General features: G+C 40.5%; 2 protein-coding genes across 4 annotated transcripts; one reads left to right on the forward strand and one right to left on the reverse strand.

Moving 5' to 3' along the window:
• On the reverse strand, positions 1 to 7,595 carry paqr3b (progestin and adipoQ receptor family member IIIb). Of its 2 annotated transcripts, XR_014277871.1 has the most exons (8): positions 7,446 to 7,595; positions 6,815 to 7,061; positions 6,454 to 6,616; positions 5,010 to 5,165; positions 4,689 to 4,886; positions 4,447 to 4,537; positions 4,227 to 4,301; positions 2,243 to 2,328 (listed from the first exon to the last, which is right to left on the reverse strand). XR_014277871.1 is itself a non-coding variant. In XM_082541019.1 (7 exons), the coding sequence occupies exons 2-7, from the start codon at positions 7,009 to 7,011 to the stop codon at positions 2,186 to 2,188; spliced, it is 948 nt and encodes a 315-aa protein (XP_082397145.1). In that variant the 5' UTR covers positions 7,012 to 7,061; positions 7,446 to 7,595; the 3' UTR covers positions 1 to 2,185. The 2 variants fall into 2 exon arrangements, 1 of the variants encoding a protein (XP_082397145.1); XM_082541019.1 differs by lacking the exon at positions 4,227 to 4,301 and having other exon boundaries at positions 1 to 2,328.
• On the forward strand, positions 7,009 to 26,974 carry LOC309711040 (anthrax toxin receptor 2-like). Of its 2 annotated transcripts, none has more exons than XM_082541018.1 (17): positions 7,009 to 7,082; positions 13,893 to 13,964; positions 15,257 to 15,328; positions 15,434 to 15,515; positions 15,640 to 15,744; positions 16,503 to 16,571; positions 17,657 to 17,737; positions 17,835 to 17,895; positions 19,567 to 19,662; positions 20,412 to 20,481; positions 22,970 to 23,048; positions 23,239 to 23,334; positions 24,595 to 24,645; positions 25,535 to 25,630; positions 25,753 to 25,926; positions 26,007 to 26,087; positions 26,819 to 26,974. In XM_082541018.1, the coding sequence occupies exons 2-17, from the start codon at positions 13,903 to 13,905 to the stop codon at positions 26,855 to 26,857; spliced, it is 1,314 nt and encodes a 437-aa protein (XP_082397144.1). In that variant the 5' UTR covers positions 7,009 to 7,082; positions 13,893 to 13,902; the 3' UTR covers positions 26,858 to 26,974. The 2 variants fall into 2 exon arrangements, with proteins under 2 accessions (XP_082397144.1, XP_082397143.1); XM_082541017.1 differs by lacking the exon at positions 7,009 to 7,082 and adding an exon at positions 9,860 to 10,228.
• The last annotated feature ends 159 nt before the right edge of the window (positions 26,975 to 27,133 follow it).

A 27,133-nucleotide genomic window follows, 5' to 3' on the forward strand; every position in this document is an offset into this window, starting at 1 on the left:
TGATTTCCCAGCACTTTATTCATTCATTTATTCATTTAAAAATATCTTTTCACATAGGCACTGAAATAAATATTTCACATTGCAGTAGTCAGTGCCACCGCAGTAACATACAAAACACACAAAGGAAAAACACAACCAAACAGCAGTCCAAGCAGATCAAGCATTTAATGCCAAAATAAAGACACTTAAAAAAAAACAGAGTGCTTTTGAGTGCTGCCGTCATGACTGCAGCAGTAAGTGCTCTGAAAAGAAAGAAAGAAAACCACACTGGCCTTGGAGTGTAACAGTTTGATCATTTTGTCCTAGTTTAGGCTCAATTGTGGACCCACAGATTGTAGAAGTGCCATTACAGTACAAACAGATAATAAGGCAAACCTGATTGAATAATGCAAAAACAATACAAACCACCAAAAACATATAACTGTCCAAAAGTACATTAATTTGAAAAAGAAAAGGAAACTGACACACATCAAACTGGCCTTGTTAAAGCAACGAGGTGGCGGTTATCAGTATTTTTTCCTCACATTGTTGCGAGAAGCTTCATGATAAAAGGACTGATGGCTGATAACAGATATCTGCTACAGTTGACTGACCTCCCGGGCTCATCACTGAGTGTTATGTTAAGTGCTACTGCTCACAGCAAACTGTGAATTCATAGTCACACGTACCGCTGCTAAAGCGTCATTTCCTCAAAATTAAATATGAAGGAAGAGATCTTGTTTCCTCTCGTCAGACTCATATCAGCCACCACATTAAAACTCCTGTGAGTTGTGGCTGATCTGTTTTACAATAGGGCACAATATCAAAACTGGAAGCGTGCCAGTAGAGATAAATGCACAATCCTATAATTTGATCAAACAATTGCAATAGATAGACAACCACAGGTCACTTAGCACCTCTCTGATGAGCTGTGCTGAGTGAGGTGAACTGTGAGTAAGCTACAGCAGGACGACTGAAATCAGACTCCCAAATTATGTAAGATGAGACTGAAGACTAAAAAATATATACCCATCATCTCAATGATAAAAATGAGTTTAGCATTAAGATTAGTCTGTTTCTCTCAGCTGATAACAACAGCTTTGATTTTATATACTGGCTTTGCAACTTTGCAGCATTTAAAGTATTTTTTCACAACATATGTGTTCAAATATAAAAAAAAATACTGCAAGTACTGAGTGACTGTTTCTACCAAAGAGAGGTAACTCGCAGTACCCAAACGGTAATGTTCAGCTCCCTTGGGTTTTTCTGTCATTCCCACTTCTTAATCAAGACATTTCACACAGAACCAACAACAAAGCAAGGCAAAAAATAAACAAAATTAAAATAAATAATTCTTCCCACAGACTAAGAAGTAAGATTCAAAGGATTCAAAATACCTATTGATATTTTTTACCAACACTTCTGTACAAAAACTACAATCATAAACAACCATGAGAAAATGCTTTTATCACCCAAATATTTTCTACGAATACAAAAAATACAGTTTCATGCATTGATCTAATAGAGCTCACTGTTTTCTGTGCTTTAGGGGCTGAGTTAGTGTGGCCGACCACATCTAACATCAGCTCACAGTCCTTAGGGAGCAAACACAATCCCAGCACCAACCTCCACCTCCAGTGGCTCTGCTAAGCCGTGGGATGCAGGTACCCTCTCGGCATATTTATATATGCCTCATTATTAAAAAAACCAAAGTGTTCGATCCCTCCAGCAGAGGTTTAGAACTAATTTCAAGCTGAATTTAAGCTGTTCTGGGGACACCTGGTGGCCAAACATTTTACTGACATGCTATATGTTTGTGTCAATCGGTCAGCTGTCTGTAATCACATCCGCTCATTCTCCTTTAATGCATGCAGTGGCTGACATGATGTGTTCATCCATTTTATTTTATTTTGGACAGTTAAATTACAGTGAAGGGTGTCAGACATATTTCTTACTGAGGCTGTGCTGCTGCTCTAATCCCTAATGTGGACTTCAGATTGGGAAGATAATCTGCGAGTGGTACGCACAGGTGAGTTGAACAGTGTGACGGAGGGCGTACGATAAAGAAGCCCCTTTATTTCTACCGCCGGTACTCAGAAGTACCTTGTCGTTAGGTTGACAAGGTAGAGGTCACAAAAATACGGTTCTTCTTATTATTGTGTTGTTTTTAGGCAGCTTTACATTGCAGTTACATGATGAATTTCACTTAGCTCCTGGTGGTCTGCGCTGGGCAGGACTGGCTGTGTCTAAAGTGCATGATGTACACAGCCGTCTGATGCCACCAGTAAAACATAGCCACCACAAGTATGTGCCACACCTGGTGGCTGGCACCCAGGTAGTTCAGCTGGCCTGGAAAAAGAAAAAATAAAGTGTAAATATAATGCATTTATTAATTCTCATAATGTAGAACTGTTGTTGAAAGAAGTTCAATCGTTTAAAGGGAAAACAAATAACAGATGGATGGATGGGACGCGTACTCTGTAGCGGTCAGAGAGTTTAATGGCTTCATCGTACTGTAAAATGAAATGTCTGGTGTGTCGTTGTCATGGCGGTGTATACAGTACCCTCTTAATCATTAATATTTCTGTTTCCACATAAATTCACCATTTCCTGTTTAAGTTCATTAAGCAGTTTATTTGACTGGTAAATGGACTGATCCCTATACAGCTCTTTTCTGCTTAAAGCACTTTATATTTAGCATTTCAGAATCAGAATCCTTTATTAGTCCCAGAGGAAATGATGTGGTCCCAGCTGCTCCAAGACAGTAAGAACAGTAACTAACTCAACTAAATTAAAAAATACAATATATTACAAAGTTACAAAATAGCTTTAATTATAAATATCCCAGTTTTTATATATATATATATATATATATATATATATATACACAAATTTAAAAACATATGGTTGAATTGATGTGCCTTTCTTATCATATTGACTGCCCAGAACAGACTCGTAGAAAATTCAGAGCATTGCCTGACAATTTTGGCCTCTAGTGGGAACTTTTTTCCCTCCATACATTGTGTTTTGTATAATCCACATGAAGATCAAACCATTCTTTTCAAAGACAGAGCGGTGAAGTTTAACAGACCATGTGTCTAGAATTATGAACATGATCTGAAGAGGCCTGCACACTGCGAGATCCCAGCAATCTTCTTCAGCAAACTTTATTGTACGCCACACTGCCTGATACCCGCTCGGGTCTGTCATGGTAAAACAAATAAGTTTCTGCTGCAACAAACCCGATTTCCTTCTTTGCTGGAATTGCAAACATTTTGTTTTACACTTACATTTACGTTCCTCCACTCCACTTAAGTTTGTACCAGTCTGTGTCCGTTGATCAGGGTGTCATTTCCTGTCCTACTGGTTAGTTTGTCGACCCAGATCTAGCAGCAGTCACACTGTGACATGTCATCTTACATTCCTGATACTCCCAGCTTACTTCCTCAAATGCTTTTTTTTTTAACTGTAGGTCTCAAGACCATTAAGGTCAACTTCAGTACTCTGTCACTCTCAAAGCAACTTCACTCTTTTAAAGCTGCTTATTTCATCATGTATCATGAAAATGGTTCCTAATGTGAACGGGCATCGGCACATAGGTGTGGTAAGGATAACAGCTGAGTAGCTTTCATTGTAATTTTCCACTTCTGATCATGTTTTGTGAATCGTGTGAGTTATGGCTAAGAGACATAAAGTAGGAAGATCTACGGCCTGAGAAGCCTCAGAGCAGGAACTTCATACCCAGAATGATGATGATAACAGTTTAACTGACGGAGAAGGGTCAGATCAGCTCCTTTTCATATGAAAATGGATTGCCAGATAGAGAAGTGTGATTCATCACTCCAGAGAACACGTTTCCACTGCTCAAGAGTCCAGTTTTTGCGTAACTTGCACCACTGCATGTGATGCTATGCATTGCGATTGGTGATGTAAGGCTCACCATGAAAACCCTTTCAGTGAAGCTCTATACGCTCGGCTCTTGAGCTCATCCGAATGTCACGTGAAGTTTGAAGGTCTGTAGCGATTGACTCTGCAGAAAGTTGGAAACCTCTCCACAGTGTGCACCTCAGCATCAACTGACCCCACTCTGTTAATTTACGTAGCTATAACGCTATCACTTCATGGCTGAGTTGCTGTTTTTTCCACTGGCTTCCACTTTGTACTCCTAACAGTTTACTGTAGAATTTTTAATAGTGAGAAAATTTCACGACAGGACTTTTTCCACAGTTGGCATCCTATCAGGTTACCTGGCCAGAGCATCCCATTCTTTCACAAATGTTTGTAGAAGCAGTCTGCATGCCTAGGTGCTTGCTTTTATACACCTGTGGCAATAGAAATGATTGGAATGCCTGAATACAATGATTTGGATGGGTGAATGCATACTTGAAAAGTTGATATCAAAATCGTTCACTCTGTAAAGCCAAAAGCAAACAGACACAAATGCTGCCGCAGACAAGCAAAACTCACCAGGAAAATATCGCTCAGGGATTTTGGTGACGTAGAACAGGAAGGCAGAACCAGCAATCAAGTACATTATTATAACTCGAGGCAGAAACAGCTGAAACAGAGACAGGAAAGATTTATTGTACACAGGGAAAATCCTCATTTCTGGGTTAAAACCATAGTAACAGCATCACAGCAGAAACGGCTTGTAATAAAGCTCTAAAACGATACAGCGAACATACAGCGCACAAGCTTTGTTTCCTGACCTGCACAACATCGGAGGTGAAACCACCATTGAGCCAGACCCAGTGGCAGGCAGGAATCGTGCCAACACCTGCCACGCAACAGAAGATTGACATCCGTATCCAACGCCAGTCATTGCTGAGGTAACGAGGGTGGACCTGAGCGCTGAAGACGGCCAGGATCAGGGACAGCACTGTCAGCAGGTAGACCTGCCGCCAAAACTGCAACCAGGGGAAGTAACAGACAATATAAAACACAGCGCAATATGAGCCTGAGGATCTCCAGTTTCATATCTTAAAGGAAAAGGAATTAGCCAGCAACCTGATACTAATGTTTGTGCTTACAGCATTACAATAGAAAGCGTAGAAGATCCCAGGTACATAGCAGCCCAGGATGCCAACAGAAATGCCTGCATAGTCCAACGCCAGCCAGCGGCGGCAAGTCTTCTCCGATCGATGACACGAGAACAGGTGATACCCCACTGAACACAGCATGCAAACCTGAGAGGGAAGCACACAGCACCAGATGCAAATGTTTTTCGACAATTTCTTTACGTATAGAGCATTTTTATGCATCCATCAAGCTAATCACATTTGTGACTACACGAAAAACTTTGTGTTCCTTTACCACATGGGTACATTATACCTACATAAGAATTACACTGACTAGTTATTCACTATATTAAAAGATTTCAAACCATTTGCGAGTGAAACTTACAACATAAACAAATACACAGCTAAAATGTCAAAATCCGCTATCTGTCAACAGGAACTCTAAACTTCACAGCTACTTCTATCTACACACCTGGGAAGGTGGCAGTGACCTGAGTGCACCTGTAGCAAGAAACATGAAACCTATGTTAATAGGTTTGTTCAGTCATGCAATTGCACAAAGCTACCCTGGTAAAATAAAACTGCTTCACAAACAATATCTGGAAACAGAAACATCTCATGCCAGCTAAAAGATTCATTACAAAAAATGCACAATAAGAAAAGAATCATGAGAAAACATTCATGAGAAAGTGCTTTATTTTTGCACAGAGAAGTGTACAGCTGCCTGATTAATGCACTGTCTGGACATGCCCTCACAGGAATTAAGGTGGATTTTTGCCAAGTTTTGACTCCCTGCACAACCTTTGCCCTGGTGGGTGGTGTCACCGTTTGCATTCATACTTGTGCACTGACGACGAGTGAAGCTGAGTGTTATACTTGAAGCAAATAAATAGTGAACAGCCCTCTCTTTAACTAAATGCAGGAAAGAGAAAAGACTTTAGAATCAGCTTGGGCCATAGACTGCTGATCAGGGAGCAACAATGGCAAAGAATGCCATGAGGATGACATGCAGAGGATTGGCATGACAGAGTAGGATGCTAGCGATAGGGTGAGATGGATTCAGGTGATCAGCCATAAGGAGCAGCTCAAAACTGTAGTTTTAGTCGTTTACTATACAAACAATGACAAAAAGCAATTGAACAACTTCAATCTCTATGCAAATATGAGGCAATCAAACTACTAGCAGGCTACTAGTTTACACAGCACTCTCTTTCATATACATTTTGCTTAATGCTACAATCTGAATGACATGTGCATTTATCCTGTTTTTATGGTATTTTTATTCCTATTTTCAACATTATTTAATTATGTCATTTATTGATCTATGGTTATGACTGGAGGGATGATTATTTTTAAATCAAGAAAGTGATTTGTAATTTTGCAGCGACGAAACAAATCATTAAAACCAGCTCACAGGAAGCTCAAAAACCATCTTGCATACATACACACAACTTACCTGGAAACAGAAGAGTCCTATAGCGTAGATGACATAGTCTTCTCTGTTGGCTCCAGAAGCTGGCAGGACAGACAAGAGGTCGTTGACTCCCAGAGAGAAGAACAGCAGGAAACCCAAAAGGTGGCTCCAGATATTCACCGTCTCATTGGACAGAATAAAAATACTGCAAAAGAAATGTGCAGGATGTTTGCATGTGCATGGTTTATGTGCAAATGTATGGATATAATCACTCAATTTTCCCCCTTCTGGTCTGTAATGCTATATATTTATATCTACAAAGTTGGGCAACTCAAAGAAAGATAAATAACAGTAAAGGCCAGAGGTGAAATGCATAAGCTTGATTTTGCAGTATTCCCAGCACCTTTTCAGGCAGAGTTTGGAGGGCAGGTGAGCCCTGTAGCCGTCTGTGATGTAGGGGTTTTCCTTCAGGAAGAGGGGGATTTGTTCGTAAGTGTACAGTCGTATCCTTTGGGGTATCAGCACCGGCCAGTGCTGATAACTGCCCAGCTCTATGTAGTGGGCAGTCTTCAGCAGCTTCTGGGGCATCTTCAGCAGCATCTTGCTCGGGGCTCCTCTGGCGGTGTAAGGCAAGCTGAGGGAGGCTAAGGCTGCATATGGAAAAAGGAAAGGTAGGATTTATAAGGGAGTGTGCTAGGATGGTAAAACAAGTCCTCCTCTATCTGAAATCAGTGCTGACATTATGTTATATCTACAGGATCAGGGTTACCGTCGTTTGTGTGTGTGTATTCATCTATTCCCTAACCCTACCTCCTTAAAAGCTCTCAAATCTCACCACCACCAGCACCACATTCTCAGTTAAGTCCACAGGCTCTCCGCATATCTTTCCCTTATAACTAAACCCCTTAAAACAGCAAACTAAACACACTAGCGTGCCCGACTCGCACGTCAATCCGTTTGTTATTGTTGGGCCATGCTAGCTAATGCGCACGCTAGTCCGCTAAAGTGATGTGAAACGGGGTTACAGAACTCACCATTAGTCCCACTCCGACTTTCGATGTCCCCGTTCACACAGTTCAGCCATATCTGGATGGCTTTTAACCTGACACGTCAGTAATAATGTTACATTTTAGTGAACAGACACACTACCCGCAAAACCTGTCTTTCTTCTTTTGACGTTGATGGTAAACAATGAAACGGCACAATGCTGCCACCAACTGGTGGCTGCCGAGAATTTCACCCTGCGGTGTTTTATTAAACTTGAAATGAAAACAACAACAACAACAACAACAACAACGATGATGATAATAATAATTTGTGGAAATGTATCCTAATTACTGATGTAGGTTAATTAAGGCCTTGTTCTCTACAAAGGAATGCATTTCAAACTGCATCTTTTATTTTAGCGGTTTGAACACTTCCCAAGAGGCATCACGCCCAAGCATTGGTGGACCATTTAATTATAATGCGGCTTGTTTATTTAATAAGTTTGACTGGTGACCACACCTAAAAAATACTGACTTTTTGCTTTCACTGAGACTGTTGCACATTGTTTAAGTCTTACCAGCATCCCACGAGAAAAAAAACCCAAACAAACCAAAAACTACAGCAGTTATTTTCATTTTCTCAGATCTACAATTCTTACCCATGTTTGTAAATTGTCAAACATCATCCTACCATAATGCCTGAACATGACAAATCCTTTAGCAGCTGCTTTACGTTATTTAAAAATTGTGAAATATTAAAGCAAATAGCTGTTTTGTGATGTTGATATCTATTTGCTACAGAGCCAAAATCTCCAAGAAAGTGGTCTTGAGCAAGCCATGATCTTGAACGAAATAAGAAAATTAATGGATGGTCTTGAGCCTCCAGCCTTTCTGAAGGTCTTTTAGTCTTTCTTTGGAGATTGGATGCTTTTTCTTAATCTACTGCCTCTCCAGAGCTCAGACTTCAACATTATTGAAGCACTGCAGGATCATTTTGCTAGAGATCAAAATACAAGGCAGAAAACATCCAAAGAAGAAGCTGTGGAAGTCCTTCTGAAGCCTAAAGAACTATTCCTGAACTACAAGAAAGCGAAAGAGAGTTCAGGCTGTGTAGGAAAATAAAGGTAACCACACCAAATATTGACCGTTCAAGCTCATAAGAATTGTACAAACTCTGATTTTGCCTTTTATTACTGTATTTCAGTTTATGCTTGCATGTGTTTCGATAAGTCACTTCTTCTTTTTTCCCATTTCCAAGCAAAATGGGAAATAGATGATGGCTCGAGATTTTAGAAAATTTGGGGTCTCCACTATAACTTGAAACAATAAATAAAATCCAGTTTGAGTTGGTATTATCGGAGTATTGTCAGTAGGAGCATCTAACATCCAGAGCCCTGCTGTCTCCTCTTCCAACCACACCCACATAAAAAAATAATAAAATACAAAAACATGGACCATGATCATGACCTAAACAGCCATCAGAAGAGAATAGATTCCTCTTCGCTGACGCAGTGACTTTGGTATGTTATTAGAGTTGCATTGTCATGACTTCATCCTCTTGAAAGTTGACACTAAGCCACAGGCTGTGAGGACATCCCTACAGAGAGTGCAGACACATGATTACAGCACTCGCTCACAAAAGAACTCCAGGAATGAATTAAAAATGTTTTTAGTCTCCAAGATTAAAGCTCCTGGGGGGCTGGTGTTAAAGACTATACAAGTTTATATATACTGTGTTGGAAAACAAAGTCTCCGTGTGTCGCTGAGCAAAGGTGGGGACTTAATTTCAGCACTTGGAAGGAAGATGCAAGTGTTCATGCAAAACAACAAATCAACCCTGCGCACCGAGGGCGTTGTGTTTGCATTTTCAATTGTTTCCATCTGGAAGAGATTTACAAGAGCACGATGCACTTGTTTGAGACACGAAGCATAAAGTTCATCTCATGAAAGGGTGATTTATGAGTCAGTTAGACCTGTATTACAACAAGACACGCCATTACCGATGACTCTTTTTTGCTAAATCTTGAAGCGATTTAAGTAGGAAGAAGAAGAGACTCGAGTTTATATAGTAGAAAAGGCTCCTAAAACAAGCTCAGCCGAATGTAATATTTCAAAATATGTTCTTTTTTTACTCATATCAATGAAAAAACGTCTCAAATACCCCAAACAGGAAGATCACTGAAGTTATCTTCAAAATAAAAGTTGTTAAAAAGTTTATCAGGAAAATGTTTTTGTGAATAAATATTTTTACACAACCGTCCTCTTTTGCCTACTCACCCTTTCTTTATTAGTGTCTAAATATGTAATGCAAAATAACTTCAACATGCTATCTCTTAGCGTCCCTATAAACTCTTAATTAATTAATAATATATAAGCCATTTTTGTTAACGCCCCCCGAATAAGGAATCCCGGAAGTGCAGAGGGAGGAAGCTCTCGTCTCGTCCCGAGGGCTCGTCTCATTGGCAGTAGTTTGACAGCGTCACTGTGAGCAGCTGTGCGCCCTGCCCATTTTATTTCATGATCAACATGCAGCTTCAAGGGGAAAATACCAAATGCCCTCTCACACCACTGATTCAACATGTGAGCAGGGATGAAACTGTGAAGATTAGAGACTATCCTTAACCGCACTGACTGGTTTTATTTTTATTTTATTTGTGTTTTCCATTTCCCAAACACGTTGTTGATATGTAGTCTGAAGCACAGGTTATGGATCGCATGTGGATATGCTACAAAATCCTACTCCTTGCAATTGTTTGTGTGAGTTCGTCATCTCTGGAAGAAGAGGACGCTTCTTGCGATGGGGCGTTTGATATTTATTTTGTTTTAGACCGGTGAGTCATGAAGGCTAGCCTGTTTTACCCGTGCATTAATTCATTAATTAATTAAATACTTGCTACCCCAGGGCAGAGACTTACTCAGTCCTCTCCATGTATGGCTATGTTTAGTTCCTCCTCTGCTAGACTGCAGGAGTGACCACAAAGTTCACTCTTATTATGCTGTTATTCCCAACAGCGACAGATCAACCTGCTCCCCGCTTATTCTGTGTGTCTGCATGCACCAGCAGAATAAACGGACCCTTCACCTCTTCTGTTTATTCTGCCGCTTGCAAATGTAGTAACTTTTGGAAAACATGATGTAGTCAAATTCTGTCACAGATCTCTTTGTTTTTACATTTTATCCTTGCATCGGACTGTATTATTGTCGTTAATGTTAAAAGTACAGTGTTGTGCGAATGTCTCGAGCCACCCCTCATTTTTCTTACAGTTTTCCTACTAGTTTTGAGCAGTAGATCTCCAGGCTTTCTGAAGGTCTTTCAGAGTTTCTCTTTGGACACTGGCTACTTTTTCACTCATTTTCAGTCCCATCCATGTCTAGTTTTCGGAGGGATGTGTTTTTTTGTTTGTTTGTTAAGCCACTTAACACTGATCTCAAGCATAAAGGGGGATCTAACTGAAGGGATGAACAAGACAGCCTAAAACAGAGCCACTTTTACTACTTTGTTACTAGCAACCTGTTGCAAAAAGATAATTTCCGTCTCTTTCTTTATCCGATTCTACAAAAAATGCAGCAATAAGGTGATTCCCAAATAACTTTTAACAAAAACTTGACATACTTCAGTTCGGTGTGCAGCGTGTCTTTAAAAAAATAACTAGATAAGAGGAAGCTTAAAAGCTATCCAGCAGACGAACAGTATCTGAAAGTCGTATCTTTAAGGAACAGAAAATAATCCAGCAAAGTCCTGATACAGAACCTGAGAGACAACCCTTCAGTCAGTGGATCTACTGTTCACTGAAGCCTCATCAGAAATGATCTCAGTGGAAGAGTGGCTAACAAGAAGGCATTCTTAACGAAGGGAAAGAGAGAAAAAAAAGGCTGAGGTATGCAGAATTATGCAAGAACTACACTGAAAATCAGTAGCAACAGGTCTTATAGAGTGATGAATCTAAACTTTTGGTTCAAATTTTTGTCTGTATATACAGTGGGGCAAAAAAGTATTTAGTCAGCCACCGATTGTGCAAGTTCCCCCACCTAAAATGATGACAGAGGTCAGTAATTTGCACCAGAGGTACACTTCAACTGTGAGAGACAGAATGTGAAAAAAAAAATCCATGAATCCACATGGTAGGATTTGTAAAGAGTTTATTCGTAAATCAGGGTGGAAAATAAGTATTTGGTCAATAACAAAAATACAACTCAATACTTTGTAACATAACCTTTGTTGGCAATAACAGAGGTCAAACGTTTACTATAGGTCTTTACCAGGTTTGCACACACAGTAGCTGGTATTTTGGCCCATTCCTCCATGCAGATCTTCTCGAGAGCAGTGATGTTTTGGGGCTGTCGCCGAGCAACACGGACTTTCAACTCCCGCCACAGATTTTCTATGGGGTTGAGGTCTGGAGACTGGCTAGGCCACTCCAGGACTTTCAAATGCTTCTTACGGAGCCACTCCTTTGTTGCCCGGGCGGTGTGTTTTGGATCATTGTCATGTTGGAAGACCCAGCCTGGTTTCATCTTCAAAGTTCTCACTGATGGAAGGAGGTTTTGGCTCAAAATCTCAGGATACATGGCCCCATTCATTCTGTCCTTAACACGGATCAGTCGTCCTGTCCCCTTGGCAGAAAAACAGCCCCATAGCATGATGTTTCCACCCCCATGCTTCACAGTAGGTATGGTGTTCTTGGGATGCAACTCAGTATTCTTCTTCCTCCAAACACGACGAGTTGAGTTTATACCAAAAAGTTCTACTTTGGTTTCATCTGACCACATGACATTCTCCCAATCCTCTGCTGTATCATCCATGTGCTCTCTGGCAAACCTCAGACGGGCCTGGACATGCACTGGCTTCAGCAGCGGAACACGTCTGGCACTGCGGGATTTGATTCCCTGCCGTTGTAGTGTGTTACTGATGGTGACCTTTGTTACTTTGGTCCCAGCTCTCTGCAGGTCATTCACCAGGTCCCCCCGTGTGGTTCTGGGATCTTTGCTCACCGTTCTCATGATCATTTTGACCCCACGGGATGAGATCTTGCGTGGAGCCCCAGATCGAGGGAGATTATCAGTGGTCTTGTATGTCTTCCATTTTCTGATGATTGCTCCCACAGTTGATTTTTTCACACCAAGCTATTGTAGATTCACTCTTCCCAGTCTGGTGCAGGTCTACAATACTTTTCCTGGTGTCCTTCGAAAGCTCTTTGGTCTTGGCCATGGCGGAGTTTGGAGTCTGACTGTTTGAGGCTGTGGACAGGTGTCTTTTATACAGATGATGAGTTCAAACAGGTGCCATTCATACAGGTAACGAGTGGGGGACAGAAAAGCTTCTTCCAGAAGACGTTACAGGTCTGTGAGAGCCAGAGATTTTCCTTGTTTGAGGTGACCAAATACTTATTTTCCACCCTGATTTACGAATAAATTCTTTACAAATCCTACCATGTGAATTCATGGATTTTTTTTTCACATTCTGTCTCTCACAGTTGAAGTGTACCTCTGGTGCAAATTACTGACCTCTGTCATCATTTTAAGTGGGGGAACTTGCACAATCGGTGGCTGACTAAATACTTTTTTGCCCCACTGTACAGAGGAGGTCAGGTGAGAGGCACAACACAGAGTGTCTACAGCCATCTGTAAAAGTCGATGTAGTCTCTGTCATGGTTTGGAGCTGCATTGCAGCTTGTGGTGTTGGAGATCTTTCCAAAATTGATTGAATTATGAACAAAGAAAAACACCATCAGATTTTGAGCGACCACAAAATGCCACCTAGAAAGCATCTTATCAGCAACAGCTTCACTTTTCAGCATGACAAAGATCCCAAACACATAGCCAGTGGAGTAGAATTATACCTGGACAGAGGAAAACACAGTGTAACAGTATAAGCCATGGATTGGCTTCCCCAGAGCCTGGACCTCAACATTATTCAAGCAGCGTGGAATCATCTTCACAGAGAACAAAACAGAAGGCAGCCAACATCCAAAGAAGAGCTTTAAATGCTCTTTAAAGAAGCCTGGAGAACTAATCCTGAAGACTACTTCAAGAAATGATCAGACAGCCTGACTAAGAACAACTCAGGCTGTGTTTTAGAATAAAGATGGTCACACTAAATATCGACTTCAAGTTTGTTAGAACTGCGTTTTATACTGTATTGAAACATTTTCCTAGTAGAATATACAGAAAAGAGCAATGGTGCAAAGACTTGCACAATAATAGATTTCTATTAACTGTATTTTTATTTCTGTTTGTAATTCATATGTTTATGGAGTAAAATACTACACAAAATGCAGAATCAAACTATATATGTGTCTTATGCAGAAAATATAAAGCACATAAATAATTTCTGATTTATTGATTAATTGATGGAGCTCCCCAAGTGTTTTCATATAACTCTAGTGCAGTTGTGAATCCTTGGTAATAAAGCTAAATAATGCTAAATGAAGTGATATTTTAGCACATTGTTTGGGTGCATTTGATTTTTCACTCGGCCGCTGCCTGTTTTTGCAGGTCAGGCAGCATGTGGGGACACTGGGATGAGATCTATGGATTTGTGGAGCAGCTCACCAGGAGGTTTGTTAGGTGAGTAGCTGTTTTCTGCCAGTATTAATAGCAAATGAATTAATATCTCCTCATTCTCTGTATAAAAACTTACAGAAAATAGTAAAAAAAAACACTTAATGTAGAACATTTAAAGGAAGCTTTTGAGTGCCCTTCAAGCACATACAAGAAGTTGAACAGAGGAAACAGAGTCAGTGGTTCAAACAGTAGTGGCTAGCAGAAACTAGGGCATGCCTATTTCAGGCACTAGACATCACACAAGGCAACCAACTGCTCCAAAACCCCTCTGGGCAATAGCACTGAGGGTGTGTGTGATATCTTTAAGTTTAATAGCAGACTGCTAAATATAAGAACCAAACATGCAGCAGATGTTGAAGGTGGTGCCAACCACAACCGGCAGTCCTGTCCCCCTTTCACAGTAGAACAAGGCACAGGGATAATGGCTCACTTCCCCATCTCAAAACTCTCCCATGTTATTAACATTTATTAACTGATGTTTTTTTTTGTATCAACCAGCTGCACCACTGTGGCACAAACCGCTTTCCCCGTCTGTCATCATAGCATAACGTGGTCCCGGAGACATCTACTGTAGCACAAAATAGTTTGTGTACTTTGGCAGGTGTTTAAATCAGGATCGGTGTGGACAGATTTCATCAACACAGGCTACATGAAGCTTCGCAGCTGCAAAACTTAGCGTGCGTAATGGTAAATTGTCTGGTTTGTCATTGGGACCGTTGTGCGTTCTTCGTCTTGCCGAAGACCAGTTTTGCGTGTAAAGGGCTAACCCTGTCATCAGTGAACAACCTGCTCTGACACTTGATTAGTAAAAAGATGGCAAACCCACGAGTACTGAAGCTGCTGAAAAATCTTTTCTCCTCCTCTCTCCACCAGTCATCCAATAAACTCAAACTGCTACCCCGTTTCATTATATAGTATTGTTAAAGAAGGGTGTGGTGAGACATCTCGTTGGCCTTGTGGCTGGTGTGCAAGTCCCTGTTTTGTTAACTAATGTCACGGATTGATATTAATGCGAGACTCTGTGTCTGCTTTGTCACCATCTTTGTGGTTTTCTGTGCGACGTCTTATAAAGTGACTCAATGCTGTTTTAATTGACTGTTAAATTTTTGTTTGACAGCATGTGTATCATGTGTCACTGCATGATAGCATGTGAGCATACAAAATATAAGAAAGTGCTTGCACTGATACCGATGTGTTTTTATTTTAAGCAAGACTGGAATGCATAATCATGATATGATGCTAACATGTAATATACGTTTGTGTATTCACAAAGTGTGTTTGTGTGTGTGTTCCAGCCCCAGGATGAGGGTTTCTTATATCGTCTTTTCAGCTAGAGCTGTTGTAATTCTCCCACTAACTGGAGACAGGTATATATTTCCCTTTTCCTTATAATCCTTCTCCTCCGCTTCACTCAGACAGTAAATCTTTCTTTCTTTTCCTTTTTTTTTGAAATTGAATTGCTTTTGTTTCAGATCTAAGATAGATGAAGGCCTGGAGAAGCTGAGCCAAATCACACCTGCCGGTGAAACGTTCATGCACGAAGGTTTGAAAGCGGTACGCGCTCCTTTCTAGTATTGCAACTTCCTGCCATGCATTGTTTTCCTTAAAGATGCTTCCTTTCATTGTTGTTTGTTATTTTGGGGCTTTTTTTAATTTAAATAATCTGTATTTTTGGCAGGTATCACAGCAAATGAAGTCACAAACTTCACCATCATCCAGTATTATCATAGTTCTTACTGATGGCAAGCTGAACATCTACCCGTATGAACTGAGTGTACAAGAGGTAACACACACACACACACACAAACACACACACACACACACACACACACACACACACACACACACACACACACACACACTAATGGCTTAGTGGAAGATGCTGTAAATGAGGAGCTGGATGAAATTTGAGAACCATATTATGTTGAAGGTCATGATGAGCATCCTGTTGAATTTTTCCTGAGAATACCAAATGTTCTTTCACGCAGGAAGGATTTGAAGACACTTGATGTGCTGTTTTTGTGCTATATCATCTCAAAATGTGGGTTGTGAGCATATAGCACAGGTTGTGAGTGCAGTGAAATCCTTTGGGGCTGGGGTTGTGTCAGGAAGGGCATCCGGTAAAAAAACCAAAAAGCCATATCAGATATGCAGAGCCATCCTCTGTGGTGGGGACCCCCCCTTGCGAATAAGGGAGTAGCCTAAAGCAGCTTTGATAGCATGGCTGTTTGAAGAAACACACAAATTCACATACTTCTCATACCCTCTTCTCTGTTTTACTCTGTTACAAATCTCAACCAAAGAAAAGTTGAAAGGCTCAGTTTGTTCCGTTTGTATCGTGTTGCATGAACCGGACAAGCTGCTGCTGGCTGGACAAACAAAACTGTTTGCTGTGAAATCTTAATCGTAATTTAAAATATACAGCATTTGCTGCGGCTGAGCTGTAACAATAAAAAACACTACTCTGATGTTTTATAAGTCACATGGATTCACTGTATGTCTGTAGAATCATGGCTTAAGTTTTCCTCTTGTGATTCCCAGGCTATGAAAGCCAGAGAGTTTGGAGCCAGAGTGTACTGTATCGGGGTCATGGACTTTGACCATAGCCAGGTAGGTGTGGGGGCTTCATTTTCTACCTCTTCCATACAGCACTGGGAAAAGAGAACACTCTCAAGGCCTTGATACTGTTGCTGATATTGTTTCTTGTTTAAACACCTTTTATTTGTCTTTCTGAGTAAATATACATGTCAGTGTGCGAAAGCTTCAGTGGGCTGTTGTTTCTGGCCCAGATTTATCGACACACCTCGACCCCTTTTGCTTATCTGTTCGTGTCAATCCAAAAACCTCCAAAGGGCTGAACAGCAAGCAGCTGTCAGGGATTTGTAGTTTGTGGTTCATGATACATTTGTTCTTGTAAAACAAAACAAAAAACACTGAATACATTTTCTCAGGCAGCTTATGTGAAGTTATTATTTGTTGGGATAGGCTGTGATTTCTTCCTGTGCAAGTATTGAGCGGTTGAAAGAGACGATTGTGGTGGAAAAGAAAAAGCAGGAAATCTTATGCAGCTGCAAACTCTTCTACTGACTGCAGTGACTGTAAGCAATACAAAGGAGGGAGGAAAGCTGCTGTTCTGTTGTGGGTTTTTTTTTCGTGCTAATAAGATTTACAGTCCAATGCAAAATCTATAATTACATTTGCTGAGAATCATAAAATGATCTAAACAATATTTCAATTAATGTGGCATCTGTTGCTGAACATCCCCAGCCCTGTTTATTTCTGGTTGATGTTTCAGCAGTCTGAATGACATTCTTAATTTGTGTAACATGAACTAATACATATTTAAAGTGCTTAAGTTTACATAACATATGATCTGTAATGTCTTCAGCAGTCAGAGGGCATGGCTGATTTTCTGCCCGCTGACTGACCGACGATCTGTGGTCTAAAGGAGGAAGTAATTACATCATTCTCTAATTGAATAAGGCCAGGCAAACTTCCTGTCCTGCGATTGTTAAAGCAGCAGATGAAAGCTTCAGCCAGCTCCCCAAAGCTTTAATCTCCTAGTAGCAGACTTTGGCTCCCTAAATGCCCAAGCACAAGCCAAAAACCTCCCTGAGAAGCAGAAAGACATGAGAACAGAAATTTGAAATGCTTTTTGTATCAGTAATCTTTTGCTGTTTCCACTTTGGCCACAGCTTGCTGAAATAGCCGACGGCAGAGAGCAAGTCTTTCCAGTTGTGTCCGGCTTTCATGCTCTCAAAGACATGGTGAACTCGGTGAGGTTACGCTCCATGCAGCGACATGCAGTAACGTTCACGTGCAGGCTGTGGCATGGCGAGCTTATGCAGAGTCCTGTATCTCTGTATCTCACAGGTCCTGAAGAAAACTTGCTCTGAGGTTTTCACAATTGAGCCACTGAGTGTTTGTGTGAATGGTAAGTTTAATCAAAGTAGTCTTAATGTCTTAAAACTTCATGTAATTTTATCATGTAATTTTGAACAGGTGTTTGTGGTTTCGTAATGATGAAACCCAATGAGTTTGTTATTTTTGTCCAAACATATAGAGTTGCATGAAGAATATATATATGTATATATATATATATGGAATAATAAAGGAAAAATAACAAAGTCTACAACAGTAGGATCTTTAATCTTACATTACTTAACAACCTCAGTTAAAAAATGATAGTCCAGAGACCACTGCGGGTCACAGCACATGTAGACCGAAGGGTGGCCCGTGGCGTACCATGCAACAGACGAGCTTCTGAATTGTTCCTTTTATATCACATCAGCGGTTGGGTGCAGGTGCTTACTAGGATGCGCTATGGGAAGAAGGCAAGCTGAAGGAGACAGTGTGATGCTTTGGGCAATGTTCTGTTTGTAAACCTTTGGTTCAGCCATGTAGATGTTACTTTCACACGTAGCACCTAGCTAAGCATTGTTGCAGGCTCTTGCCTTTTTCAGCAGGATAATGTGCCCAACCACAAAGCAAAACTGGTTTCAAGAATGGTTTAAGGAGAAAAACGAGTTCAGGTGTTGACTTGGCCTCCAAATTCCCAAGATCTCAATCCATTCGAGCAATCTGTGCTCGACAAACAAGTCTGATCCATGAAAGCCCCCCCTCGCAACTTACAGGACTGCTAACATCTACATGCCAGATACTACAGCACACTTTCAGAGATTGGCATCTATGGCTCAACAGGTCAAGGCTGTTTTTGCAGCAAAAGGGGGAACATCACATTGTTAGGCAGGTGGTCGTAAAGTTAAGCCTGATGGGTGTATATATAAGCTGGGAGCTAGGTAAACAACAAGGCACAGGAGGGAGCAGAAAAGCAGGGAGCCGACAGTCACAAAGGAGGGAAAAGAAGCAAGAGTACAACTTGAATGAGACACAAGAGAAAACATATTTTTTAAAGTGAAATGAGAAATAACCAAAAGGCACAGAAAGAACAAAAAACAAGAAGAGGGAGGACAAAAAGCATTACAGCATAGACAGCACAGAGGGAGGCAAAACAGGGAAACACTGAAGGAACTCAGCAGGCATTAAAAACACACAAATACTCAAGCACCTTTACTATGAAGCAACTTCAACATACCCAGGATCTTTTTCCATGATCTGGAGTCACTCATGTGATCAGTAGTCTGGCTAAGCATCCACACAAATGTGTTTATCATATTTAACTAATTTCACCAATCACAAACATGGACAGGTCTGCTTGCAACACCAATTTCACTGATTAAAAAAAAAAAAAAAGATTATTAATGGAGAATTACTTTGTCAGTAGGCACTGGATAAAAGCATATCTTGGTAAGAAGTGAACTTCCTTCACTGTCAACCTGGATAATTACAAATCCAACTTAGTTTTCGTGGTAGTACCGCTCTTTGGAACCTGAAGTGAACAAAATCTTAAGGAAAATGTTCCAAGAATAATAATGAAACCAGAAGACTCAAGAAAGAAATCCAGGACCCAGGATGTGGCTGAAAGCATCGCCTCACAGAGTCACTTTACTTTGATCACAATGTTTCATGTTTAATAATTATTGTTTTGCTTTGCTGCCATTCAAGTGCACTGTCAGAGTAATGTGATCTACCTGATGTTTCCCAGAGTCTTTCAACGTGGTCCTGAGGGGAAGTGGCTTCAGCGGATCCAAAAGGATGGACAATGTACTCTGTTCCCTCACCATCAATCAAGTGACCCACAGTCAGTAAAGTACACACACTTATGATTCACACACCTGATGCATAGCTAGCATTTAGATGCCAATGCTAAGGATTCAGTCTTTGCATTGCTAAAGAAGTGAAACAGTATCACAGGTTCACTGCACGCTGATACTGTAAAGCACTCGAGGATTAAAGTGAAATTCTGAAGTGAAAATGTGGTATAGTGTGCAGATCTCTGGGGGGTGCAGTGGAAAATCAGAGTCATGACGTCCAGAAGCAAACAGTGGCTGCTATTTATTGACTTCAGTTGGAGAACAGAGGAGATATTATGAGAGCAGAGTGCTCATGAGCAGAGGGAGGGACGAGGAGGGAGATGATCTGTCTCATTAGTCCATTACCAGATCAATGGCACAGGGTGGAGTTACTGAGAGGACATGAGGAGATAACACAAAACTGTATCTGGATCTCTTGTGTTTACTTCTTTTTGCAGTCGAATTACAAATTTAAAATTGAATTTATTCAGTCAGTTTGTCACAGAAAACAGCCAAAAAGCTTAATGCTTCTTCTGTTTGTAGCGTCTCTCAACCTGTGTACATACCAAAGAAGTTGCACAATAACATTAAGATTAATTTTTTTTCTAATTTGCCATATGTAAAATTAAACGATGAATTAAATGATGTGTCTCTGCTACAAGAAACCAAAGCAGCTAATTGAAGTAGAAAAGTACGGACCTTTTTCCTCCACCTGTGTGGGCTTGCAGAGTTCATCTTTGCCTCCTCTTCCTTTCAGTTGAAAAGCCAACAGTAGTGAGAGATGGGTATCTGCTCTGTCCAGCCGTTCGTCTAGAAGAGGTCGGACAGTAAGTCAACACACACGTGAGCACAAACACAGTGTGTGTAACAAAAAACGGAGCCTATTGGTACCTGTAATTGCCTTAAAAAGCCAAGAAAGAAAAATCCTTCTCTGGGTGTTGTTTCGTATGATGTGTACCTCAGAGTTTCTCTGAAAGCAGCTTGATTTTGACTTTTAATTAAAAAGAAGAGAAACTGTCATCAAAAGTGCCATATCAGGAAAATAATTTAAGGGGGAACTGGGAGGGTTTTTTAGTTTCCTTCTTTATTAGATTTATTTATATGTTTTTTTCTGGTTATATGCGATTTAAATAAACAGAGGCTTTTCAGGCAGTTTTTCCTGCACTTATCTCTGTGTGTGTCGCAGCCTGACGCGGAGGCCCAAATACAGGATGCAGAGGCACAGAAAATAAACAAATACTGAATCTTTAAGAGAAACTCTGAGTTGGAAGGGTAAGAAAAGACTAAACAGGATTCCAAAATAGGGCATGAGAAGCACAGGGAAGAGAAGGTGGGCAGACAGATCATCTGATAACTGACGAGGGGAAAGGCAAGACCACACACACACACACACACACACACACACACACACACACACACACACACACACACACACACACACACACACACAGGAGATTAAAGAAAATATGAATGACACTGACGACTGAATGTAACAATGAAAACAAGGATATCTTAAGAAATAAAACAACAGTGGGGCAGGAGGAAAATCAACAGATACAAACATGATAGTATGACATCACAGAGAGTGGACAGAGCTAAAGTGTTCGATAGAAAGCAAAGGGGGCTAAAATAACTTGTTTCTGTTATATGATGAACTATGAGGCAGCACAAAAGGTCCCGTATTAGATAAATGACAATTATTTTGTATTTTGAAACATGCAAAGCTATAATGTAGAAAAGTCCCAGGATTATAAATATGGTTCTACACATGAATGTAATAGGTTCACTGTAGGTGTGGCAACATTTTCAAAAGCTGATGCATAAAGCCTCATTATGAACGCTAACATGTGTTCATAAACTTGTGCATGTCACCTCAAGGCACTTTAAATGGTAAGAACAAGACTTACAGTACATCCTTAATTTTTGCATTCATTTAATTCATGTAATTAAGAAGGGTAAGTAGCAGTCAGGTGATAATCAAATGCACTTGATTAACTGATTATTAGTGCTAGAAGTTCTGCAAGTTTGCTAGTCTGAAGGTGTGTGTCAACACAAAGGTCAAAATCCTGAGATGAGTGGACGTCCCAGTATATTCACCCCAATGTCAGACTGTGCAATAATGACAGCTCAGTTAGAAAAAGACTAAGCGATTGGGGCTTGTTGCCAGGAGAAATGCCTTTGTCTACAATAACAACATGCCAGCTCTGCTTAGGTTAGCAAAGTTGCATCTGGACAAACCACAAGATTTCTGGAAGAATGTGCTTTGGACAGATGAGACCAAAGTGGAGATGTTTGGCTGTAATGCGCAGAACCACGTCTGGCGAAAATCAAACACAGCATATCAGCACAAACACCTCTTACTCACTGTCAAGCAAGGATAGTGGTGGAGGAATGATGGTTTGGGCACTGGACCATGGCATCTTGCAGTCACTGAGTCAACCATTAACTCCTCGTTATACCAGAACATTCCAGAGTCAACGTTAAAGCCGTCTGTCCAAGAGCTAAAGCTCGGCTGAAATTGGGTCAATGATTGCAAGAAAAGCAGCAAAAGAAAAAGCTCAAGGTGTTCAGACTTGAGTGGCATGCTATGTTGGGACCTTAAGAAGACTGTGCTTAAACAAATGCCCCCAAAACTTTAAATGAAGCAATGTTGTAAAGAAGTGTGGGTCAGAATTCTTCCACAACAATGTGAGAGACCGATAACATTATACAGATAAGAATTTGTCATTGCTGCTAAAAGTGGTTGTACAAATGTTTGTTGTTAAGAATCACGACGTGTACAAGACTGTAGTTCATCAGCATTTCTTCATCTGACTGATGTTGAGATTTGTTCTCTGAAAATGCAAACAGGCACAATGTTTACAGTAAAACTGTGTCAAAGTGTTGGATGGACAGAAGTCGGGCTGACCAGCGTGGCATTTAAAGAGTGAGTGGTTGATTTGACTTCTACACTTCAAACAGTCAATCCCTCTCTCTCTACTTCTCCTCCTCAGCCCTCACAGCTGGAAAAGTCTCAGTTGGGTTGAACATGAAGTTAAAAAAGCATTTGCAAAAGCAAACAACCTTTAGAAATAAGGGAGTCTGGTCAAAACTTGATAAGAATATAAATGATGGTGACTCCCTATTGCAGCAACTCCTGGTTCTTTATAATAATTTGATGATTTGACACTATAATTATATTTAAATCAATCCATTTGAGACTACCCCACACACGTTTTACTATGATTCTAACTGTAAAAGTGCCAATAGTGTCACACTGAGCTCTGAACAGGGACTAGATCTCATGATGTATTCTGTGATTCTGTTTATTCACAGATCAGTTGAAGTGCTGGTCAGCTTAAACCATGGAAAGTCCTACATCTACAGTCCCATGAGCATCTATGCCACAACATGTGTGAGTAACATTAATTCTGTATAACACGAACAGTTTTGAAGGAGTTACCTGCATGTATGATGTCACACTGCCCTCTGTTATTTAATTTAGATACAACACTTTTTTGTGTAGGTACAGGAGAGCATACTGACGTAACTGTGATAGATTACAGAATAAGATCAAATAATGTTGTGTTGTGTGTTTTCTGCAGTCAGATGGGACCTGGGTGCTCTGGTTCCTGTTGGCTTTGTTGCTGTTGCTGGGCCTGGGTTTGCTCTGGTGGTTCTGGCCTCTCTGCTGCACCGTGGTGAGCTTTGTCCTTGTGCATTTTTGTACAACAAAACTCATTTTGAAGGCAGTCGTTTTAAAAGCAGCATATAAAAAAAGAAATACAGAAGGACACAGGAACTAGTAAATGTAGTGAGGTGTTTGAGTCGGATACTGCAATTATGAATTGTTGTGGAATTGAATGTCCAATGAATGTAAAGTGAAAGGCACCAGTTTGAAATGGGGCCGTGTGCACTATAACCATACATGTTATTATTTGGTGCACTGAATAAGCTTAAAGATCATTTGCATCTGCAGTCCCTCGGCAGGTTAAATGCAAAAGATCACAGCGATGAGATGTCGCATAAAGAGTAAATCACACCTGATGTCTGTTTATTTGTGTTTGGTGGCCATAAGCACCAAACACAAATAAACAGACATCAGTGTTAACAAGTCTGTCCATGTCCTGGGTCATGTGACCCAGTATTCTGAGTTTCTTGATGTTTTTGTTATTCGTTTCAGTCTAGTTTCATTTCAGTTTTTCTAGTTACATTCTGTCATGCCTAGGTTACAGTTTTAGTTCATGATTTATCAAGCTCCCCATCTGTCTCATCCCTGTGTGAAGTTTTCTGTGTCAGATTGTCATGTTAAGTCTTCGTGTGTTTATCTGTCATGTTTCATGTCCAAGTTTTCTTTGTTTGTCAAGTTCGAGTCAAGTCTGGGACTCGTTATGTTTCCCGTTTTATTTTGAAAGAGCCTTGTGTTTTTTGTTTATTGTATTTACTTTCACGTCCCCTGTCCTGTCATTATGTTAATTGTTGTCAGCTGTTTTCCCCATGTGCCTCTTCCCTTGATCATTCCTTATGTCTATTTAGTCTGTGTGTTTCCGCTCAGTCGGTGTCAGATCGTCTGTTATCCTCACCTCATGTTTTCATAGTTTCCGTTATTGTGTCACTGTGTTTCACAGCCTGCCTAGTTACTCTGTGTTCATAGTTTTTTCATGGTTCTTTCACAGAGTGTCATAGTCTTTTTAGTTTACACAGTGTTCTTAGTCCCCTTAGTTTTCCCAGTTTCAGTGTTCCCTGGTGTTTTTGTCATGCCATCAGCCACAATAAAGGCTCGCTTTATTTTTGGAAACCTAGTTCTGTCTCCACCGTGTCTGCTCGTGGGTCTACCTCATCTTCACACCGACGCACACCGCCGTGACAAAGTCTGCAAGTCTTTCAGCAGATAGACTGCTTTCTGTCAAAGATATATGTCATTATTGTTTTGTATAAGATTTATGTTTCGTTTCTCGCAGGTCATCAGAGACCCCCCTCCCTCTCGCCCCCCTCCTCCCCCCCCTGTGATTGTGAGTACTCCACTGACTGTTTTTTTTAAAGCCATATTTTCTTTTTCCAAGGACTTCATATCACTGAAGGGACGCTTTGATTTTTTTACCACCCGTTGCCATTTTGGCAGTAAAAGCAGTGAGAAAATCCAATTTTGGGCAAATACAGAAGGAGCGTAGGTGGAGCTGGGGAGAAGGAGCCGACAGAAGTGGTTTGGTGGCAGATTTTATTCATCGAGCATGAGTCAGAAGGCAAAGTTCTCTCATTGTAAAATAAATAAATTTAAAAATGCAGTTATGTTTTTGCATGACAAATATCCCACCACTGCAGCTGAACCTTTGGTGTAAATCCACTGGATCTATAGATTATAGACTGATCAGCAACACAAAACCTTTCTCTCTGTTTTTAATTGCTTGATTTTAAAAAAATGGAAGTACTTATTACAACGAAGCTTTTATGCTTATTACATAAAAGTCTTCAGGCTCTCTTTGTGGATAAGCATCTACTGACTACATTCATGTACTTCATCGAATCCAATCATTTCCAATCATGGTGGCATAAATGTTTTCCTGTGTGAATTTTGAGAAGAAATGTATCATGCGGGTAGATTCCAAGTCCAAACTTGGAGTTATTATTAAAAAAATTATATTATCTCGTATGTACTCAAAATTTCAAGTTATTTTCTCAAACTTCTGAGTAATTCTGAGTTATTAAGGCAAAATTTCAAGATACTAACCTAAAATTTTGTCTCATGGTTGGCAGTTTTTTTTTTTTCCAGTGGCTACACTGTTGCTCTTTAGCTCAATATAAAGTATTTAGCAAAGGAATGTTTTAGAATAGTATTATATAATTTTGTATTTTGAATATAATAAAACTTTATTCAAATATTTTAAAAAACTTTGTTTTAAGGAGCCAGAAGAAGACCCTTTGCCCAAACACAGGTGGCCTACAGTGGATGCTTCATACTACGGCGGCAGGGGTGCTGGAGGCATCAAACGCATGGAGGTAAATAAAAAAAAAAAAAAAAAGGTTTTACTGCTAAGCTTTTGTTGTTGATTTGCTAATGTTGCTATAGTGAAGATGCAGTAATGTTAGCTGTCTCAGTCAGTTGTGCCCACATGTTGCAGGTGCGCTGGGGCCAGAAGGGGTCCACAGAGGAGGGATCCCGGCTAGAGAAGGCCAGAAATGCTGTGGTCACTATGCCAGAGGAAGTGGAGGAGCCCATCATTCCTCGACCCCCACCAAGGCCTCCTCCGGTTTACAACCCCTCATCGCACTCCAAATGGTACACCCCCATCAAGGTGCGATAACGATCTCTTTAATATTTAGGTCCTTTGTAAGTTGCCTGTTTTGTAATGTTTTTGAATGTCTTTGCCTTCAGGGACGTATTGATGCGCTGCTGGCGTTACTGAGAAGACAATATGACAGAGTGGCAATCATGAGGCCAACACCTCAGGACAAGGCAAGAAATATCAGCAGCATTATTACAAAAGCTTACGAGAAACACGGCTATCAATTCAGCATGTTATCATATAAAAAAAATCTCATTACATCCAGCTGGACTGTCACCAGTCTGAGTTTTGCCAAAAGTATTCAACCATCAAATTGGTTAGATCAGTAATCCACCCTCTTGATCCCCCAGTGATTTGATTAGATAACAGATAATAATAATATAGTGCCAATCTTGCTGTTTTTTTTTATGTGCACAACAGATAGATAACAGCTTGCTGTATCAACTCGCTTGTTATAAATAACAGTTTAAATGCCAACGCCTCCAGAGTGTGTCATGAAACAGCGCACATGAGCTACAGGCTGCTTAATGGTTTAGTTTAAGTCTTATTTTGAGACTTCACGTGGATTTACTGTATCGCTCCTCCGTCAGCTGAGCTGCTGGGAGAGCTAGAAGCAACTTGGGCCTTTTCATCATAAATTTTGGGGGCTTTGAGTTCACGGTTTTAAAAACCTCCCAGTGGGCTCAGAGCTTAATAATGGATGTGTTATGAAAGGTTTATTGTAGAGTATTCCACTTTATTTTAAAGCAGTTTTTGTCTTTAGTGGTGCATCAAGGCTTGGGTGGGATAAATAAGTTGTGCTTTTTTACAGCATGTTGAATTTAAAATCACTTCACATTCCCACTTGACTGCGGTTAAATGTTTAAATCGGACTATGGTGTGTCTCCTTTGTTTTCTCCAGGGCCGCTGCATCAACTTCACCAGAGTTCAGAATCACTGATGTTCAAACACGAGGCTCAGTTTTCCCATTTTCATGCCAGTTTTGCCAAAGATGACAAACATGTGTGAGCCAACATGAAGAATTACTTTGTATTGTAAATAAACCTCTTTATGTACATTGTGGTGTCACAGTTGGCTCTCTTTTTACCATGGTAACCTATGCTGAGCACATAACCGGGTCAGAAGCTGGTTATGTTCCAAGTCATTGTTAAAAATTGACCGGAAGTGCTTCGTTTTCACAAAACCTTTTATTTACATTATGCTGTAAGTGTGATAT

The sequence above is a fragment of the Aulonocara stuartgranti genome (genome assembly GCF_965226115.1).
Source record: "Aulonocara stuartgranti genome assembly, chromosome: 7".
NCBI classification, from domain to species: domain Eukaryota; kingdom Metazoa; phylum Chordata; class Actinopteri; order Cichliformes; family Cichlidae; genus Aulonocara; species Aulonocara stuartgranti.